The sequence below is a fragment of the Pelobates fuscus genome, chromosome 5 (assembly GCF_036172605.1).
Source record: "Pelobates fuscus isolate aPelFus1 chromosome 5, aPelFus1.pri, whole genome shotgun sequence".
In the NCBI taxonomy this organism is placed as follows: domain Eukaryota; kingdom Metazoa; phylum Chordata; class Amphibia; order Anura; family Pelobatidae; genus Pelobates; species Pelobates fuscus.
In genome coordinates, this window is record NC_086321.1 from 222,071,832 (window position 1) to 222,095,259 (window position 23,428).

Below are 23,428 nucleotides of genomic sequence, written 5' to 3' on the forward strand. Positions count from 1 at the left end.
TTGGAGTGAGAAAAGGGTTGTTAAGAAAAACAGTATATTCATATTTGGATTCAGGTTAGTGGTATGAGGTGTGTAGATGAAAATGAAACAAAAATAGTGAAAAACTAAAATTAAAAATTAAATAAAAGTATATAATATTGGTGTGTGATATATAGCTTTTTGTAGGGAGAGAGGGTATGTATTCTATAGGGTTAAGAGATTGGAAGGGTGTGCTGATCAGTGTTTGCACCTGTCATTTCAGGAGAATGAAAGTTGTGTGGGAGACTATCTATAAATGAGGAAATGAGCATTGGGTGAGTGGGTGGGAGGGGAAACTGTCTTCCAGAAGGCTACCTGTTGCAAATGGCAGTGGAACAGCTGATTGAGCTCTGGGTGCTTTGCTGGACTGGGTAAGTTTAAATATCAGACTGTGGGAGAGAGATATATATAAGGGTCAGATGGGCTAAGGGATTGGGGAGATGCATATATGGACATTTGATTTAAAGGGTCATTTAAGGAAAGACAAATGGTAAGATTGAAAATTGCAGAGATAAGACAGAGGTATTCATGTAGGGAAATAAAATCATTAAACAAATAACAAGAAAGATATATGGGCCTGAACTGGTTCTTGAACTTGATTCTTCTAATACGATTTTGCATGTTTCTCAACCCTTTGCATGCTTGCGCTTTATGGGTGCAATGACCAAGCCCCTCCCCTTATGACACTGTCAAAAATTGGCTGAGCATGGATGTCATTACAATTGTGCCCCCACCCCACCCCCCCTGAAAAAAATCCTGCAGATGCCCATGTGCCCATTCATATTGTGTTAAAACCCTTAGTGCTAATGTGTCAAATTCCTTGGGTCCTATTAAACCTTACCCAATGCAAGGCCAAAGGATTCCTAGTCGTAGCCCCATCTTGTTAGGTTTTCAAACAACAGAAACTGCAGATCTTTTTAAAATGTGTATGTATATATTGTTTAATAGATTTTACTGTTCCCCTCCCTAATACTTGTTTTCTTATGGCAGGTTTTAAGGCCTGGTAACTAGGGCTTTGGGGACAGGGAGCCACTAAAGAGTGACTTTACTACTTGTGACCAGAGGCCTGGGCATCTCTGTGTCCCATATTGGATAGAGTGGTGTGGTGCAACTTTTGTTTATAGGTCCAGATTAGGCACCCTCTGGTCATATTGGTATTGAATCTGTCACACAACACACAAATCCAACTTAGCTAGCAGATCATTACCATAGCTTATTATTATTACTTAGGGATGGTTGAGTATAATATGACATGCCAGAATTGCTGAGATACTTTAATCAAGCAAGCATAATTTTGAGTATAAAACTGACTACTTGGTTTAGTGCATGTCAAATATGACACCAAAATTATGCACTGTATCACAAAGTGTTGTGGGCAGGTGTGACAAGTAATATAACCCAAACTAAGGAACTTGGTATCCTTTAGTTCAGTGACCACAGGACTAGCCAAACTGTATTTTTTTTTGCATTATGCCTTTTAATTTCTTTCACCCTACCTATATACATATTAAGTGGATGAATAGCGAACCATTTCCAAGTTTCCCCAATAAATATTCAAGCCTAGGGAATATCATTTAAACAGTCACTGCAACCAAAACTAACATCTGTTTAAAACACTGTTTGTGGTTGAACTAAGCCTTCCTGGCATGGTTTCCCATGCGTAAAAAAAGTTGCCACTATTTTATTGCATATACATTGTTGTATACATATTGTTTCTTTTGAACCTATTGTTTAGCTTAGCTAGATCATTAATGTAAATTATATATTGAGACCGTTGCTGACAACGTTGCACTCGACAAGTTTCTTTAGTTGTAGAAAAAATCCATGAATTCAGTGAATTCCATAGAAGCATGGAACTCATGTTTGAGAAATTACAAAATTATGATAGATAATAATTACAAAAATTATGATATTGCTGTACTTTTTTTACAGGCAATGCTGGCTAGAGGCAATGGAGATTCATCTAGAAAGAAAGATGAGGACGATCACCCAAGACATCGCTTAATTCCTCTTGGAAGAAAAATCTATGAATTTTATAATGCTCCAATTGTTAAATTCTGGTTCTATACAGTAAGTTCTAGAACTTCAATTAGTAAAAATTATCAAGCCTAGATCATACTTAAAGTCCAGCAGTTTACCAAATTAAATTATAAATGATGAGTAACAGAGTCTAGTTAAATGTGTATTCTAAGCAACAAAACAACTTTAGCCTAAATGAACAGTCCATGCATCATAAGAATTTAATCAGAATTTGTTATGGTGCCAGGAGGTCCCTGACACTGGCTTACCTTTAGGGTTTAAACTGTTGATGAACACTTTATCCAGCACTACACTCATCCAGCACTTCTAGTAGAGTAGCCTAGGTACAGGCTCACAAGGCTACCATCCAAAATACCTTCAAAAGACAAAAAATGAAATGAAATGAGCCGTAGCACTACAAAGCATGCAAATGGAGATTAATCCCACCACTTAGTGCACTCAGCAACACACACTCACTGACAGATACACACACATTCACTGATAGACACACCCTCATTGACAGACACAAGCACATTCTGCAACACACACTCAAAATACTTTTTTATTTATGTTTATTTAAGTCCGTCCAGCCTCCCTACATTTTGGGTCCTTTCCCTGGAGTTCAGTGAGGGGCCTGTGTAATCTTCGTGCACTGGCAGCACTACTCCCTGTGTGCTGTTTAGTGATGCTGGGACTGGAGTAAAGGCCATAACACGGCTCAAGGTGCATGAGGGAGCAGTGCAGGAAGATCATGAAGATTACAGCTCCTTCACCGCCCCCATCTCCATTCTCCCCCTGGACACTGTATTTTGGCAGAGTAGGAACATACACTGCCTTAGCTCACAGGTGACCGCCCCGTGGGGGAGCTAAATTGACCACCAAGCCAGCTCTTGGAGTACAAGGGCTTAGAGCATCAGCTGACTCATGCACAAAAGTAGTTAAACACAAAAAGCATGGCGGCTCCTCAAACTATAATCCTATAATCACATTTGGTAGCTTGTGGTACTCTGATAAGCAGACAGTAGACACTCCAGGCACCAGCACAACATTATGCATTTAACTTTTAAAACTGTATTTTTACATGCTTAAATTTAAATGTATACATTTGTTTCAAAAATGGATCAGAAAAATAAATTTAAATGTAGAAATCCACACTACTGTATTTACCTTTATTTTAAGAGCATTCTGGGAGATGTAGTCCACAATATCTAGAGTGCCAGAGGTTGCATGCTGAAATCATACTGATGCTAAACATTATTACAAGTGAATTGTTTTGAAGTACAAACTGAGTATTTCCAATACTTTCTAAGAATAAGAATTTTAAGTTTTACTGTTGGATGAATGCATTTATTCTGTCTTTTTCCTAACAATACCATCATTGGTTTTTTTTACACACACAGATGGCCTACATGGGATATCTCATGCTATTTAACTACATCGTGTTAGTAAAGATGGATCGGTGGCCATCAGCGCAGGAGTGGTTTGTCATCTCATACATTTTCACCCTGGGAATAGAAAAAATGAGAGAGGTAAGAAATGTTATCAGTCATCAATAAATTATTGATTCTTATATTGGGGATCAATTTAATAAGCTTTTCAAACAATTCAATACTGTAAGGAAAAAAAATCCAAATGATTTATCTGAAATATTTCCATGGACTTTAATTGTGAATTCTGTAGATAAATCATTTGGAACTTTTTTTCTAACAGCATTGACTCGTTTGAAAAGCTAGTTAATTGAGGCCAATGTGTTTGTAACAAGGTACATTATCCTAATGAGAAATAATCACTATAAGCAATACAGTAGAAGCAGGTCATTTCTTATTATGCTCTTGAGTTTTTATAAAGTTGGCACTGGAAATGTAGTGGACATAAATTGTATTTATCATTCTTACACTTTTAAAAAGTTATACAGAGAAAGTTGGTAGAAGCCTAACTCGACTTGTGTAATGAAAAAATAAATTAAATAGGCTGCTGTGGTTGGTATTAAACAGCTAATAAATCTTGTTCACTTTAAAAGACTAAAATTTGCTCTGGTTCTAGAATGGCGTGGCATGGATGTTAAGTGACATAGTGCAGATCTAAGATGTTCACTCATGGGTAACTACCAATATTATAGTGTCTTGATATTTACCAATTATTGGGTAGACTAGATGGGCCGAATGGTTCTTATCTGCCGTCACATTATTTGTTTCTATGTTACCGCATAGTACTTGAGGTCTTCCAAGCCACATTTTATCCTTATCTGTAAACACTGGGGACATATGCATATCAAGAAATGTTGTTGTTTTTTGTTTGTATGGTTATATGTAAACATAAGCAACATATAACCAATTGATTGTACCAAGTGTAAAGACTTTAGTCCTGTGATGCACCTTCCTGCTTAATAAATAAAAAAAAGACAAAAAATTGGATCATACAGTTGGAGTTATCAACATTTGTATTTTTTCTGTTCTATTTCATCCTTTTTTATGGTTAGAAAACTCTCAAAAGTATTGACTGCTTTTCTCCCAAACTAGGAACACCAGGAAGCACACCTACCATCATGATAAAAATGAGTTAGCAGGTGGTAGGTTTAATAGTGTATTTGTGTTCCTATCTCACTTCAGCTGTACCACTTAAGGATGTGCAAGTTAACCTCATATGTTTATGATACATATCTGATAATAGAATTGGAATAAAGGGACCAAGAAGGTGCAGATTTCTTTAAGAAATGGCATGGGGCTAAAGGCAACATTTTCTGTAAAATGGTTTGTGCCATGAAAACTGCTTAATTAGTGAATTATGCTACATGTTACATAGATTATGCTACAATACATAGGACCAGTGGTGTATCCTGGTTTTGTGCTGCCCTAGGCAGGACAAAACTCAGGCGCCCCCCTGCCCCGCCTTCTAAATACACACATACACATCCACTGGCAGATACGCATACACTAGCTAACAGACAGACACACACTCACTCACTAACAGACACACACACTAACAGACACACACACACACACACACACTCACTAACAGACACACACACACACACACTCACTAACAGACAAACACTAACAGACACACACTCACTCATTAACAGACACACACATACACTCACTAACACACACACAGAGTCACACACACTAACAGACACACACACTCACTCACTAACAGACACACACACACACACACACTAACAGACACACACACACACACACACACTCACTAACAGACACACAGACTCACTAACAGACACCCACACTAACAGACAAACACACACTCACTAACAGACACACACTAACAGACACACACACTAATAGACACACACTAACAGACATACACACACACTCACTCACTCACATTAACACACTCCTTACCTTTGGGAATGCTGGGAGGGGGGGGTTCTCCCTTTCCCTGGGGGTCCAGAGGCCGCAAGGCTAACAAGAAATTTGCCCTCGGCATTTGGGGGCGGCTTTTTTTGCCGCCCCCTGGAAAATGCTGCCCAAGGCAAATGCCTTGTTTGCCTCGCGGCTAATATGTCCCTGCATGGGACACAAGGTCACATGTTTAGACTGGAGAAAAGGAGTAGTTTCATCAGAGTCTATACAGATGTTTAAACATCAACTGGATGCAAATTTGCAAAAACATAATATTCAGGGATAATATTCTGACTGGCATTCTGGTATTAAAAATACATTTTTCCCTAGCTTGTTGCAAAATCAAAAGTGCTACAAACAGTGTTTTGTACCTTCTTTTGGATCAACAGCAAAAACAGATGTGAGAAATGCTGAACATGATGGACTCATGTCTCTTTTCAACATATGTTACTATATTTTTGCTATCTATAATCACTTAAGAGTTTTACATAGTATTCTAGTGCTAAAAGCTCGGGTTAAATAGCTTAGTTTTACAATGCATAGTGTTATGTACATATTTATGCTAATGATTTCTATAATGATATTGTGATCATTGTTTGTGAAAATGATTTTCTGAAAATGCTTGGTGCAATTTCTTCATCTTAATTTTCTGCAGATATTGATGTCGGAGCCAGGAAAGCTATTGCAGAAGTTTAAAGTGTGGTTGCAGGAATATTGGAATGTCACAGATCTTATCTCCATCCTGTTGTTTTCCATTGGAATGATATTTCGTTTACAAGAGCAACCCTTCAGCAGCTATGGAAGAGTAGTGTATTGTGTGAATATCATCTACTGGTATATACGATTGCTTGACATCTTTGGTGTGAACAAGTACCTTGGGCCCTATGTGATGATGATTGGCAAAATGGTAAGAAAAGCTTCATTGGTTTTCTTTGTTAGTTATTTTGCCTTTATATGCCATGTCCACAAAGTCAACTGACATGCCAGCGTGAAGGCCCATGAAATCTGAAATTTTGGTGAAAAATACATATAAAGCATAGTTAACATATTTCCTGTAAGTAAGAGAAAAACCTGACAACACTAGTGTCTTTGAGAACATCAATAGAGCATGGTTGTATATTTACACAAAAAGTTTTAGTGAGTTTTCTTATAGGGTTATTTCCCTTTAATAAGGATTTTTTTATGATGGTCGTATGCTTACCCACATTGTTTCATAGCAAATGGTTTTCTAGCTGGTGAACCCCAAAAAAACCATGATGGTTAGCACTGCAAGAGCTACAAATAGCAAACTAATGAATTCCTGAAAATAATGTATAACTGTAAATACTAGCATTAGCACCAAGATGTTTGTTAACCTTATTTCCTATGACGCCAATGTAGCCAACCAGTAGGGTTATCAAAGCATTGTTGGAAATATAGCTCTTAAATGTAGTGGCAGAACTAATGTAGAGTTGGCCCTGGTGTAAGAAATAGTTTTGGGTCCCCTCTAGTGCAAGGGTGGCCAAAAGGTAGGTCGTACAACTCAGCTGGAGATCTACCATTTGCCCATCCTTGCAGGGTCTTATTTGTGAGCAGTGTTTGTGTGTTTGAATGTAAGCATGTTTTGTATAGTGTACATGTAGGGTTTGCGTTTGAATGCAGGCGTCTGTTTGTATGTAGTGTTGGCTTTTAAATGGAGGTGTGCATTTGTATTTAGTGTTGGTATGTAAATAAAGGGGTGACATTTTAATACAAGGTGTGTTTGTATGTAATGTTTGCGTTTGCAGGGGTATGATTACATGTTGTGTCGGTGTTTTCTGGGATGTATGCATTTACACACACACACTGCCACATAGATACATACTTGCACAGATATACATATACATTTACAGACACACTAATATAAACACACTGACACATGCACACACAGACATTTAGATACATACTGACACAAACACACCCTGACACATACAAACACACTGACACATACGCACACCTTGACACACAGGTTCACACCCTGACACCCTGTCACACACTGACACATACACACACACTGACACATACACACACCTTCGCACACAGATACACACCCTGACACACACAAACTCACTGACACTCACACACACCCTGGCACACAGATACACTGATGTATACACACACCTTGGCACAGATTCACAAACTGATACATACTGACATGGACAAAAGGATTCAATACTTATATTCCGGGGAACCCAAATTATATCGGGCGCCTGGAGAAGCAATTAACACGTGACACAGATGGTTGTGAGTGCAGAATTACTTCTGTTTGTTTATTCACAGTAGGGTGTAAGGCAAAGACAAGGTTTTTTTTTACAGTAAGAGCAATAAGGATATGGAATTGTTGCACCTTAGCTTGAAGGTTTAAAAATAAATAATGTAGTTAAAGATAGGAAAGTCAAAAGATAAAATTAGTTAATGTGGCTACATATTTTATAAGATATAAAATTAGTTTACAAAACAATATGTGGTTACATATTGCATAAGATAGGAAGGTTGCAGATAAAATTAGCTAGCAAACAGTCACACAATATACAGTTTCTCAAAAAAGGTTACATAGTTACATAGTTACATAGCTGAAAAGAGACTTGCGTCCATCAAGTTCAGCCTTCCTCACATGTGTTTTTGCTGTTGATCCAAAAGAAGGCAAAAAACCCAGACTGAAGCGCTTCCAATTTTGCAACAAACTAGGAAAAAATTCCTTCTTGACCCCAAAATAGCAGTCAGATGTCTCCTTGGATCAAGCAGCTATTACCCCACTAATTAGAAATGATATCCCTGTATGTTATGTTTTTGCAAGTATTTATCCAATTGCAGTTTAAACATCTGTATAGACTCTGACAAAACCACCTCTTCAGGCAAAGAATTCCATATCCTTATTGCTCTTACTGTAAAAAAAACTTTTCTTTGCCTTAGATGAAATCTCCTTTCTTCCAGCCTAAATGTGTGACCTCGTGTCCTATGTATAGTCCTGTTTATGAATAGATTTCCAGATAATGGTTTGTACTGGCCCCGAATATATTTGTATAATGTTATCATATCCTCAGCACCGTTTTTCCAAACTAAAGAGATTTACATTTTTTAACCTTTCTTTATAACTAAAATGCTCCATTCCTTTTATCAATTGTGTAGCTCGTCACTTTTTCTAGTGCCATTATATCTTTCTTTAGAACAGGTGTCCAAAATTGCACAGTATATTCAAGGCGTGGTCTTACCAGCGATTTATAAAGAGGCAATATTATATTTTCATCTCGAGAATTTATGCCCCTATTTATACATGACAAAACCTTACTGGCCTTAGCAACGGCAGATTGACATTGCATATTGCTGCCTAATTTGTTGTCTATAACAATTCCCAAATCCTTCTCGTGTGTGGTTATCTCTAGTTCACTACCATTTAGGGTGTAAATTGCTTGTGCATTATTAACCCCGAAGTGCATAACTTTGCATTTCTCTACGCTAAATTTCATCTGCCATTTTAGTGCCCAGTCCCCCGATCTATCCAAATCCCTCTGCAGCAAGGCAATATCCTGCTCACATTTTATTACTTTACAAAGTTTTGTGTCATCGGCAAACACTGAACATGGCTTTCAATGCCCATTTCAAGATCATTTATAAATATGTTAAATAGAAGCGGTCCTAAAACAGAACCCTGATGGACACCACTTACCACTTTTATCCAGCTTTAAAATGTACCATTAATGACAACTCGTTGTACTCTATCCTTTAGCCAATATTCTACTCAAGAACAAGAATATTCATCTAGACCAATTTCTTTTAGTTTGAAGACTAACCTATTGTGAGAAACCGTATCAAATGCCTTGGCAAAATCCAAGTAGATCACATCCACTGCAACACCCTGATTTATACTTCTACTTACTTCTTCGTAGAATGCAATTAGGTTAGTTTGACATGACCTATGTTTCATAAAACCGTGCTGATTATTGCTAATAACACAGTTCTTCCCAATGAATTCCTGAATATTATCCCTTAATAGCCCTTCAAATAATTTCACAGTCACATAAGTTAAGCTCACAGGTCTATAATTAACAGGCAAGGATTTTTAACCCTTTTTAAATATAGGAACAACATCTGCCTTCCTCCAATCCTCTGGTACAATACCTGAAACAAAAGAATATTGAAAAATGAAATACAGAGGTTCACTTATTCCCCCACTTAGCTCCTTAAGTACCCGTAGGTGGATACCGTCAGGCCCCGGAGCTTTATTTAAATACATTTTCTTTAATAGCTGTAGCACCTTGTCTCGAGTTATCCAATCACAAGTTATCTGCAAGTTTGTTGCAGCAATCATTTGCTTATTTCTTGCCATAGGATCCTCATTAATATATACTGAAGAAAAATAGTTATTTAAAATTTCTGCCTTTTCCTGGTCTTCATTAACTAACAGACCCATCTCTGTTTTTAGTGTACCTACACTTTCATTTTTTGTTTTTTTAGAATTGATGTACTTGAAACAAATTTTGGGTTGGTTTTGCATTCTTTGGCTATCAATTTCTCATTTTCTAGTTTAGCCACTTTAATAATACTTTTTGCAAGTATTATTGGCTTCCTTATATCTTGTATAGGATGCCTCTGATTTGTCAGATTTAAATGCTTTAAATGCCCTTTTCTTATTTTGAATCTCTTGTTTTACTTCTCTACTAAGCCTTTAATTTGTTTCTTTTATATTTATTACCCAATGGTACATACTGTATGTACCTTTCTAATATTTGTTTGAATAGTTTCAATTTTTCATCACTAAGGAGTTTATGCCAGTTGATATGTTGTAGAGTTGCCCTAATCTTATTAAAATTGGCTTTTTTTAAATTATACGTTTTAATATACCCCACGTGCTTTTGCTTTTTTGAGTTTATTTAAAAAGTTACCATATTGTGATTACTATTTACCAAATGCTCCCCTACTTGAATGTTGGTTAAACGATCAAGGTGCTCCGGTGGGGGCTAGAATACACAGAGAACACAACTTATGCTGACACGTATACAGCATTTTACAGAGAAAAAGTTAATTACATAAATAAAAAGAGCATCAGATGTAGGCCTTAATTTAATTACGCTAAACATTGGAATCAAGATATATTCCCTCACAATACACACACCATGGCACACAGATACACACACTGACACATACAAACACCTTGACACACACTGACACATAACAATATGACACACAGATACACATTCTGACACATGTGTGTCATTTAGATACATACTGACACAAACACACCGTGACACATACACACACCTTGACACACAGGCACACACCCTGACACACAGACCCACTCTGACACATACACACACCTTCGCACACAGATACACACACTGACACACACACCCTGGCACACAGATACACTGATGCATACAGACGCCTTGGCACAGATGCACAAACTGATACATGCACACACCTTGGCACACAGATACACACACTGACACATACAAACACTGTGACACACACTGACACATACCAATATTCTGACACATCCTGACACATACACACACTGATACATACAGACAAGCTGACACACAGATACACACACACTTATATGTCATTATTTTAGCCACCTTCCTGTTAAATACCTTTTATGTGCATGAGGGTGCCTGCTACTGCTTGATTCTGATTGGATTGTTGGTCTGGATCAATGTCACCGTCCTTTGGTGCTGCCTTATCTCCATCCTCCTGTGTCTCCTCCCCCTCCCGTGTGGCTGTTCTTGTAGCTGGGAGGATGTGAAAGGGGTTCAGTCAGGCTCTTAAAGGGCTGACCAGGCCTCTTTTTAGCAATACCCTATGAGCCCCCATAGCAGTAGTTCGGCCACTGCTAAAATGTCTTGGATGCTTAGTCTGGCTATTATTGAGGGTAGTTTACCAATGTTTTTTATTTTAAATTAAAATAGATTGCACACATATCCTTATCATGTATGCCCTTCTTCAAAATGTATGTATTTACACAGTTGAGAAAAAAAGGTTACAAATATATTTGTCTGCATACAAAAATTAAAAAAATTATAAGAAAGCAGTAATCATGGTGGTCTGTTAAGGTGACTATAATGAGGGGTTTTATATTTTTGTTTCTATTGGAAAGGTATATTGACATTGGATTTTTGGATAGTTGAAACTGGTTCCTAATATGCAACACAGTAGATTTGTCGCCAAACCATAAAATTATACCTAAAACAATGAATCAACAATAGCATACAATGTGCAACAAAAAGGAAAAAATGTAAAAGCAATGATTAAGGCTTTCAATGTTATAATCAGTAGGGTAAAAACAACCATTATATAGCAGCACTTAAACCAAAATAATGTAGGTAATGCTGTGACAAAACATTAACTAACATTAGTGGTTGCTTGTTATGATAATGAGAGCGATTAAGCTGAATAAATTGTATGAATTAGCTAATCTTCCTTTGAGCATCTGTCAGTTTGATGGGACAAAGCCTGTCTAGTTATGGAGACATGCCTAGAGGGACATGTAGCTACAGATCAGTGTTAGAACAATGCTGGTGTGACTTTAAAGATGTATAATGTTAGCTCAGCACTATATACAATAGGAAAGCAGCAGGTGAGCACAGACCATTGGTTCTTAATCCCTGGCTCAGGTCACAAAATCGGATCCCATGCTATTTTCAGTGAGCCCCATGCTATTTTAAGTGGCTGGGTTTAGGTACAGCATATTTGTCATTAACTAGACAACTGCCCATAATACGTTATTATTTCATAGTAGTAATGCCTTCCCAAGTGTAATTTATATTCTTATATATTCAATAAAATTTGAAGGACGTGTCACTGAGCTAATTTAACAATTGAAGAGGTTGTCAAAAAGCATACTTCATGTACATAAATTGGGACCCTGTCAAAAAAAGAACAAATCTCTGTACAATACATTGTTATTATTCTCTTATCTATCAGATACTGTCTGTAATTGTTTTTTTTGTAGACCTAACTACCAGTATCTAAAGTCTGTAAATGATTATGATACCATTAAAAGAACACTGTCATGTTAGGAATACATATCTGTGTTCCTAATGTTACAGTCCTGATGCCCCTTAATTAATTAAAACTAAAACTAATTGCTCACCATTCTCCAGAGCCTCTCTATTGGGGCAGTGCAGTGCTCCTTTAACTAAATCAGGAAGTAACAGGACTGGTTGTCTGCTTGAAAGCCAGGGGGTGTAACAAAGTTAATTTAAAAGTGCTAATTTCTATTAAAATCTGCAATTTTTGTAAAATGAAAAAAGTTGATACATAAAGCAAGCTAGAGCTAATGTGTTGTCCCTTTTTGAACAGTTTACTTCACGTGAAAGGTTGATGTTATGGTTTGCCCATTATTTTGCAGTGCCATTCCCTTTATAGCCCCTCCAGTCAACTTAATTTATCTGTCTTGCCACTATATGATTTATATTCTGCCATCAATTCCTTTTTTTTTATTTGGTCCTTTTGCCATTTTCAGCTCTGCTTTTCATTTTGGTCAGAACATTTTGTTTTCTCTCTCACACCTGCCTGTTCTTTTTAGTTGTTTCTCTACCCCCTTTTAGTTTTCTGCTCTCTTTATTGGCCTTGCTATACTCTTATGTTTTCCTCTTTTCATCTAATAGCTGCATATTGATCATTTAATTTGCCTACAATTCGTATAACTTAGGTACTTTGAACTCAGAAAGTATATACTTTTTGTAACACTTTTTGTAAAACAAATAAACTCGTTCTTTCATTTCAGTTGATTGTCACTAATTTTCTTGTTTGCTTTTTTTCCTAGATGATTGACATGATGTATTTTGTTATTATTATGTTGGTCATTTTAATGAGTTTTGGTGTTGCAAGGCAAGCCATTCTCTTCCCCAGTGAAGAACCCTCATGGAAGTTGGCTAAGAATATTTTCTACATGCCTTACTGGATGATCTACGGAGAAGTGTTTGCAGACCAGATAGACCGTAAGCAAGTCCTTTATGATTCTGTAGCTACTTATTCAGGTATTTAACATTGATTAGGCAGTGTTTGTTGGATCATTCCCATACACAATAAATGGCTCGGTGTAGAAGAACCACCTCTTAGCTGTACAACAACTAAAAGATATAACCAGGTATATTTATATCTTCTTCTCTGTTTTAGCCACAAATAATGTTTTAAGCTGGTAAAGTCTATTCTCTACTTAGTTCAGATTAGTCATGGCTAATCAGATATCTAACAATGATGATATATGAATGCGTTCATCATGTTCACCAATATCTAGTTCCATGTAATCACGGAACATTAAACAGAAGGGATACACTCACAGGTCATATTGTGTAGACAGTGATGCGAAGTTCATCAACACTGGGTTTCTATTATGATATATTCAGTTATGTCTGGAAATATTTTGAGACAAACACAATTTTCATAATTTTGGTTCTGTACACCACCACAATGGATTTAATATTAAACAACCGAGATTCAATTGAAGTGCAGACTTTCAGCTTTAATTCAAGGGTTGAATAAAACTATGGTAGAAATGTTTAGGAACTGCAACCATTTTTATACACAATTCCCTAATTTCAGGGGCTAAAATGTAATTGGACAAATTAACACAATCATAAATAAAATGTAAATTTTTAATACTTTGTTGAGAATCCTTTGCAGGCAATGACTGCTTGAAGTCTGTAACACATGTGCTTTACCAAACACTGGGTTTCCTCCTTTGTGATGTTTTGCCAGGCCTTTACTGCAGATGTCTTCAGTTGCTTGTTTGTGGGTTTTCTGCCTTAAGTTCAAGAAGTGAAATGCATGCTCTGTGATCTGTATTGAGATCAGGAAATTGACTCAGCCATTGCAGAATATTCCACTTCTTTTCCTTAAAAAAAACTCCTAGATTACTTTCCCAATAAGTTTTGGGTCATTGTGCATCTGTAATGTGAAGCACCATCCACTTTGTTAAATTTGGCTGAATTTGAGCAGCTAATATACCCCTAAACACTTCAGAAATTATCTGGCTGTTTCTATCTTCTGTCACTTCATCATAAACACTAGTGATCCAGTGCCATTGAAAGCCATGCATGCCCATGCTATCACACTGCCTCCACCGTGCTTTACAGATTATTTATGCTTCAGATCATGAGCCATTCCAAGCCTTCTCCATACTTTTTTCCTCCCATCATTCTATTTGACCGAAATGTTGTGGGTTCACAGCAACAGTTTAAAAATGTGAATGCCACACCTGGAATCAACTGCAGACTTTTCATCTAATTGATGAAGAAATAACAAAGTAATAACCCACACCTGTCCATGAAAGAGCTTTTGGGTCAATTATCTAATTACTTTTGTCCCTTGGAGAAGAGAGGGTTACATATTAAAGAGCTGTAATTCCTAAATCCTTCCTCCAACTTGAATGTGAATACCCTCAAATTAAAAATGAGAGACTGCACTTTAACCCCATGTTCTATGTCAGTGTCCATATATTTCCAGACCTAACTGTATGTATTGGGATACTCACCGGAGGTCAATGAAGAGTAACCAACGCAGTGAAATCCGGAGATCTTACTTAAGTCTGATGACAAGTCATCCAATGAAAACACCAGATTATATCCAAATCACGCAGATTCTATGTTTCCATGGAATTAATTTGCTTAAAATGAACTTGCCCAAAATTGGCAAAGGAGTCTGAAATAGGAAATACAGTATGGCATAAACAGTATGATTTAGTGGAGTGTGAAGAGAGCAGGACGGTCTATAATATTCTGAAATAGGCAGAGATATTAACAAAGTGAAAGTAGTAAATAGAGGTTAGAAGAGTCTCATACAGAGTTACAGGAGGTTACCAACTGAAATAGGGACATGCAGTAGGAAGATGAGGGAATAGAATGGTCTAAATTGGTCATATGTGTCTCAATGGACTAAAGGTTTCTGAAGTTGGAGGAATGAGCATACTCATTTGCAATGCATGAATTGCACATTTAGCTTAATAATATAATTACATAGTTCAATCTAAACTCAGACTATACATTAAATAGAAGGGAAGCACTCACAGGCCACGTCTTGTCATGTACACATTGATGTAATGTTTATCAATGTTCTGTCCCTACTTTGGGCTTCAATCACTATATGTATGTATTGCGATGCATATAGCTGAGCTGTATCCTATTGACTTCAGTAAATACTCAATGGACCACAGTTATTGTTATAGAACTAACAATATACATATACAGGCTCATGTTTCAGACCATTGACTTTTGAATTAAAAAGTGTGTACCATTTCCATTTGATGCATACTTTTAGAGGCATTATTTTGTAAGGATGGTGGGGAAAATATTTTCTCAATTTGTTTTTTTAATTATTAAGAAAACTTTTGCATTTGACTCTTTATATGTTGTGGGGTCATATCTATATGTGGGGTTTTGTTCAAGGAGACTGCTCCATTGATTTAATTGAGGGCACAGAAGCTGGCCAAAGAATTTGGCATCTCATTCACAGTTGTATACTCATCAATTAGTGCACAGAACGGGGAGAAAGTCAAAGGGATTTTGACAAGACAAGTTCCAGCACATGATGAAATGACATGATCGCCCCAGAGCAGTCCCTAATTCACACCGACTTGCACATGAGGCAGGGAGTTATGAGTCACTGCTAAGTCACTAACTCTAATATTTCATGGCATCTAGAAGTCTGCTGTGCATATTGCTTAGCATTATTTTAATGTACAACAGGTGTTTTGAGGATTTGTTATTATTATTTAATAGGTTTCCTCAAAAATGAAAATCTCATATGGTGCAGTTAGGTTGATTAATAGTGATGTCGCGAACACAAAATTTTCGGTACGCGAACTTCCGCAAACGTTCGCGAACCGGCGAACCGGGCGAACTGCCATAGACTTCAATGGGCAGGCGAATTTTAAAACCCACAGGGACTCTTTCTGGCCACAATAGTGATGGAAAAGTTGTTTCAAGGGGACTAACACCTGGACTGTGGCATGCTGGAGGGGGATCCACGGCAAAACTCCCATGGAAAATTACACAGTTGATGCAGAGTCTGGTTTTAATCCATAAAGGACATAAATCACCTAACATTCCTAAATCACAATGGATATGGATTGACACCTGACATATGACATATTGACACCTTCACATATGGAATCACACCTGTCCTCAGAGCCTCTGATACACACTGACACAGAGCAGAATAGGGACTGATTCCCCTACATAGGGTCACTTGGCAGATATGGATTGACACCTGTACTCAGAGACCCTGATACACAATGACACAGAGGAGAATAGGGACTGTTCTCCCTACATAGGGTCACAAGGCAGATATGGATTGACACCTATCCTAAGGATCCCTGATACACACTGACACAGAGCAGAATAGGGACTGTTCCCCCTACATAGGGTCACTTGGCAGATATGGATTGACACCTGTCCTCAGAGACCCTGATACACACTGACACAGAGCAGAATAGGGACTGTTCTCCCTACATAGGGTCACAAGGCAGATATGGATTGACACCTATCCTAAGGATCCCTGATACACACTGACACAGAGCAGAATAGGGACTGTTCCCCCTACATAGGGTCACTTGGCAGATATGGATTGACACCTGTCCTAATGATCCCTGATACACACTGACACAGAGCAGAATAGGGACTGTTCCCCCTACATAGGGTCACTTGGCAGATATGGATTGACACCTGTCCTCAGAGACCCTGATACACACTGACACAGAGCAGAATAGGGACTGTTCCCCCTACATAGGGTCACTTGGCAGATATGGATTGACACCTATCCTAATGATCCCTGATACACACTGACACAGAGCAGAATAGGGACTGTTCCCCCTACATAGGGTCACTTGGCAGATATGGATTGACACCTGTCCTCAGAGACCATGATACACACTGACACAGAGCAGAATAGAGACTGTTCCCCCTACATAGGGTCACTTGGCAGATATAGATTGACACCTGTCCTCAGAGCCCCTGATACACACTGACACAGAGCAGAATAGGGACTGTTCCCCCTTCATAGGGTCACTTGGCAGATATGGATTGACACCTGTCCTCAGAGACCCTGATACACACTGACACAGAGCAGAATAGGGAATATTCACTAAATTCCAAACATTGTTATACAGGGGAATATTCAGTAAATAAGGATAAGGTGGGGGACCTACTGTCCTCCCGCCCGCCCCCACCCGTGAGCGGTGGGTGGGGGCCATAAAAATAATGAGGGGGGGGACCTACTGTATGATGTTGTAGCTCAATCTAAACGTTTAGATGACTGTCTGATTTCCCATCACAGATGCTGGCTAGGAATAACACTGTGCAAGACAAAGAGTGGGTCTAAGTGCCCATAGTGCAGTAAAGTGTCCCTAGTGAAGTGAAAAAGAGAATAACGAGCTGGCGCCCAAGAGAATAACGAGCTGGCGCCCTATCAGGGGACGTGTATATGGCATCGATTTTAGGAAGCGGGAGATGGAAAAAGATGCTTGGTCGGTCCTCCTACTTCAAATTTGGGGCACAGCGCGTGCACTCTAATGTGCCACCAGATAGGAGTGGTGTGTTAAGTAGTACTATTCCTATCAGTTTAATCCCAGTTATGTGCCTTTTTTGGGGTTTGGTTTTTGAAGCCACAGTGCAGCACCAGAGGCCCGAAAAATTAGGGATGTACACATGCCTGAAAAATGAGGTATTGTTGCAGCCGCTGCTATAGCAGCAGCCAGAAAAATTGATGTTTGTTGCCAAGGCAGAAAGTGCTCTAAAACATTGCGGCTTGAACCCTAGTTGGTGGCGGATAAGTCACGCAAGTCAACCGGCATTCAGAGCTAAAATACAGCAGCGTGTGGACCATTTTTAGCCCAAGGCAGCTCATCTCATCAGGCCTTTATTAGTCGAATGTATCGCCCACTGTCAGTCCCTTCGGGATCCATGCCTCATTCATCTTAATAAAGGTGAGGTAATCTAGACTTTTTTGACCTAGGCGACTTCTCTTCTCAGTGACAATACCTCCTGCTGCACTGAAGGTCCTTCCTGACAGGACACTTGAAGCGGGGCAGGCCAGAAGTTCTATTGCAAATTGGGATAGCTCAGGATAGCTCAGGCCACAGGTCAAGCCTGCACACCCAGTAGTCAAGGGGTTCATCGCTCCTCAGAGTGTCGATATCTGCAGTTAAGGCGAGGTAGTCTGCTAACTGTCGGTCCTTGCCGTCGTGGTCGTGGGAGGATGACTTTCACCTCTTCCCCTGTTAGATTCCCGTTGTGCTGTGACATCACCCTTATACGCTGTGTAAAGCATACTTTTTAATTTATTTAGCAAATGCTGCATCCTTTCCGACTTGTTGTAATTTGGTAACATTTCCGCCACTTTCTGCTTATACCGGGGGTCTAGTAGCGTGGACACCCAGTACAGTTCGTTCTCCTTCAGTCTTTTTATACAAGGGTCCCTCAACAGGCACGACAGCATGAAAGACCCCATTTGCACAAGGTTGGATGCCGAGCTACTCATTTCCCTTTCCTCCTCCTCAGTGATCTCAATAAAGGTATGTTCTTCCCCCCAGCCACGTACAACACCACGGGTACCAGATAGGTGACAACGAGCACCCTGGGATGCCTGTTGTGGTTGGTCTTCCTCCTCCTCCTCAAAGCCACATTCCTCCTCTGACTCCTCTTCCTCACAATCCTCTTCCAGCGTTGCCGCAGGTCCAGCAAGCGATGCTGATAAGGCTGTTTCTGGTGGTGATGGTGACCACAACTCTTCCTTTTCCTCTTCACGCTCATCTACGGCCTGATCCAGCACTCTTTGCAGGGCACGCTCCAGGAAGAAAACAAATGATATGATGTCGCTGATGGTGCCTTCGGTGCGACTGACTAGGTTTGTCACCTCCTCAAAAGGACGCATGAGCCTACAGGCATTGCGCATGAGCGTCCAGTAACATGGCAAAAAAAATCCCAGCTCCCCAGAGGCTGTCCTAGCACCCCGGTCATACAAATATTCATTAACGGCTTTTTCTTGTTGGAGCAGGCGGTCGAACATTAGGAGTGTTGAATTCCAACGTGTCGGGCTGTCGCAAAGCAAGCGCCTCACTGGCATGTTGTTTCGCCGCTGGATATCTGCAAAGTGCGCCATTGCCGTGTAGGAACGCCTGAAATGGCCACACACCTTCCTGGCCTGCTTCAGGACGTCCTGTAAGCCTGTGTACTTATGCACAAAGTGTTGTATGATCAGATTACATACATTTGCCATGCACGGCACATGTGTCAACTTGCCCAACTTCAATGCCGCCAACAAATTTGTTCCGTTGTCACAAACCACTTTGCCGATATCCAGTTGCTGCGGAGTCAGCCACTTTTCCACCTGTGCGTTCAGGGCGGACAGGAGTGCTTGTCCGGTGTGACTCTCTGCTTTCAAGCAAATCAAACCCAAGACGGCGTGACACTGCCGTATCCGGGATGTGGAATAGTACCTGGAGAGCTGGGGGGGTGCCGTTGATGTGGAGCAAGACCCAGCAGCAGAAGAGGACTCAGCCGAGGAGGTTATGGAAGAGGATGGAGTAGGAGGAGTAGAGGAGGTGGCAGCAGGCCTGCCTGCAAGTCATGGCGGTGTCACCAACTCCTCTGCAGAGCCACACATTCCATGCTTGGCAGCCGTCAGCAGGTTTACCCAATGCGCAGTGTAGGTGATATACCTGCCCTGACCATGCTTTGCAGATCAGGTATCAGTGGTCAGATGGACCCTTGCCCCAACACTGTGTGACAGACATGCCATTACTTCCTTTTGCACAATCGAGTACAGGTTGGGGATTGCCTTTTGTGCAAAGAAATTTTGTCTGGGTACCTTCCACTGCGGTATCCCAATAGCCACAAATATTTTGAACGCCTCAGACTCCACCAGCTTGTATGGTAAATGCTGGCGGGCTAATAGTTCAGACAAGCCAGCTGTCAAGGGGGTGACTTTCTGACATTGGCTTCTTACGCTCAAACATGTCCTTGACAGACACCTGACTGTGGGCAGATGAGCGGGAACTGCTCAAGGCGAGAGACGGAGTGGTGGATGGTTGAGAGGGGGCAAGGAGGACAGCAGTGGTTGACGTGGCTGAAGATGCTGGACCAGGAGGAGGATGGCGGCTTTGAGTTTGTGTGCTGCTTGTACTCATGTGTTGATCCCATAGGCGTTTGTGATGTGCGATCATGTGCCTACGCAAAGCAGTTGTACCTAGGTGGCTGTTGGACTTCCCATGACTCAGTTTCTTTTGGCACAGGTTGCAAATGGCATCACTGTTGTCAGAGGCAGACACACAAAAAAATTGCCACACTGCTGAGCTCTGCAATGATGGCATTCTGGTGGTGGACACAGCATGCGTTGATTGGCGTGCTGTCGGGCTGACCCCGGGTGCCGATGCATGCTGTCTGACTGTGCCACTAGCTCCTTGCGACGACCTCCCCCTGCTTCCAACTCGTCTCCTCCTCCTCCTCTTTGTCTCCCCATCTGAACTTTCGCCCTGTTCTTCTTCTTGCCGAGCGGGCACCCACGTGACATCCATGGACGCATCGTCATCATCAATCGCTTCACTTGTATCTGACAACTCAGCAAAGGAAGAAGCAGTGGGTACAATATCATTATCATCACACCGTACGTCCATGTGTGTAATGCTGCCTGCCTGAGACATATCCCTGTTATCTACATCCTCTGGCAATAATGGTTGCGCATGACTCATTTCTTCAAACGGATGTGTAAATAACTCCTCTGACATACCAAGTGAAGCGGCTGTGGTGCTAGTGTTGGTGGTGGCGGCAGGCGGGTGAGTGGTATCTTGAGAGGTGCCCAAAGCTAAGCTGGAGGAGGATGGTGCGTCAAGGTTCCGAGCGGAAGCTGTAGAAGATTGGGTGTCCTGTGTTAGCCAGTCAACTATGTCCTCAGAACTTTTCATGTTCAGGGTACGTGGCCTCTGAAAACTGGGCATTATTCTAGGGCAAAAGGGAATCACAGCACCACGACCACGATGGAGCCTGCGGGGTGGCCTGCCTCTGCCTGTCATTTTTTTTTTGATCAGTGGTACTATGCGTGCAAGCTACTGTGAGACCAGATATGAGTGGCAATGTGCACTTGCAGAGGTTGGCAGAGTACACGCTGTAGGCCTGACACCCGCTTGAAGACAACTGCTATTCAATCTATAACAGTGGAAAAAGTTTTTTTGGTTTTAAATGCACGCTATAGTGACACCAGATATGAGTGGCAATGTGCACTTTCAGAGGTTGGCAGAGTACACGCTGAAGGCCTGACACCCGCTTGAAGGACACTGACTGCTATTAGCTTACAGTGAAAAACTTTTTTTCTTTTTAAAGGCACACTATTGTAACACCAGATATGAGTGGCAAAGTGCACTTGCAGCGGTTGGCAGAGTACACGCTGAAGGCCTGACACCCACTTTGAGGACACTGACTGCTATTAGCTTACAGTGAAAAACTTTTTTTTCTTTTTAAATGCACGCTATAGAGACACCAGATATGAGTGGCAAAGTGCACTTGCAGAGGTTGGCAGAGTACACGCTGAAGGCCTGACACCCGCTTTAAGGACACTGACTGCTATTAGCTTACAGTGAAAACCTTTTTTTCTTTTTAAAGGCACGCTATAGTGACACCAGATATGAGTGGCAAAGTGCACTTGCAGAGGTTGGCAGAGTACACGCTGAAGGCCTGACACACGCTTTAAGGACACTGACTGCTATTAGCTTCAGTGAAAAACTTTTTTTCTTTTTAAAGGCACGCTATAGAGACACCAGATATGCGTGGCAAAGTGCACTTGCAGAGGTTGGCAGAGTACATGCTGAAGGCCTGACACCCGCTTTAAGGACACTGACTGCTATTAGCTTACAGTGAAAACCTTTTTTTCTTTTTAAAGGCACGCTATAGTGACACCAGATATGAGTGGCAAAGTGCACTTGCAGAGGTTGGCAGAGTACACGCTGAAGGCCTGACACACGCTTTAAGGACACTGACTGCTATTAGCTTCAGTGAAAACCTTTTTTTCTTTTTAAAGGCACGCTATAGAGACACCAGATATGCATGGCAAAGTGCACTTGCAGAGGTTGGCAGAGTACATGCTGAAGGCCTGACACCCGCTTTAAGGACACTGACTGCTATTAGCTTACAGTGAAAACCTTTTTTTCTTTTTAAAGGCACGCTATAGTGACACCAGATATGAGTGGCAAAGTGCACTTGCAGAGGTTGGCAGAGTACACGCTGAAGGCCTGACACACGCTTTAAGGACACTGACTGCTATTAGCTTCAGTGAAAAACTTTTTTTCTTTTTAAAGGCACGCTATAGAGACACCAGATATGCGTGGCAAAGTGCACTTGCAGAGGTTGGCAGAGTACATGCTGAAGGCCTGACACCCGCTTTAAGGACACTGACTGCTATTAGCTTACAGTGAAAACCTTTTTTTCTTTTTAAAGGCACGCTATTGTGACACCAGATATGAGTGGCAAAGTATACTGGCAGAGGTTGGCAGAGTACACGCTGAAGGCCTGACACCCAGACGCTTGCAGACAACTGCTATTCAATCTATTACAGTGAAAAAAAATGTTGTTTTTAATTGCAAGCTTAAGCTATTGTGACACCAGATATGAGTGGTGGCACTGGGCAAGTGGGCACAGTATCCACTGTGAGCCTGACACAGAAGCTGGCAGGCAGGCAACTGCAATTACATTACACAGAAAAAAAAAAAAAAAAAGCAGACTGATGTTCTAGCCCTAAAAATGGCTTTTTGGGGTGCTGTCCTTACAGCAGAGATCAGATGAGTCCTTCGGGACTGTAGTGGACACTGAATACCCTAGCCTAGCTATCAATTTCCCTATCAAATGAGCAGCAGCTACACTTTCCCTCCTCTGTCTAAGAATGCAGCTTCAGAATGAATCTAAAATGGATGCTGTACAGGAGGTGGGAGGGTCTGGAATTATGCTGCTAATTTGCTGGAGTGTGTCTGCTGACCGTGAGGCACAGGGTCAAAGTTTACTCAATGATGACGAATAGGTGGCGGATCAAAC

The 23,428-nt window shown here is 40.5% G+C and overlaps 1 protein-coding gene across 2 annotated transcripts in view; it reads left to right on the forward strand.

Annotated features, from left to right (window-relative positions):
• Positions 1–23,428, forward strand: part of TRPM3 (transient receptor potential cation channel subfamily M member 3) — a 491,731-nt gene that overhangs the window by 414,693 nt on the left and 53,610 nt on the right. For both annotated transcript variants that reach the window (XM_063455040.1, XM_063455041.1), the window contains 4 exons: positions 1,951–2,088; positions 3,438–3,566; positions 6,052–6,303; positions 13,180–13,354. In XM_063455040.1, coding sequence (XP_063311110.1) covers positions 1,951–2,088; positions 3,438–3,566; positions 6,052–6,303; positions 13,180–13,354 — 694 coding nt within the window. The remainder of the gene's footprint in view (positions 1–1,950; positions 2,089–3,437; positions 3,567–6,051; positions 6,304–13,179; positions 13,355–23,428) is intronic.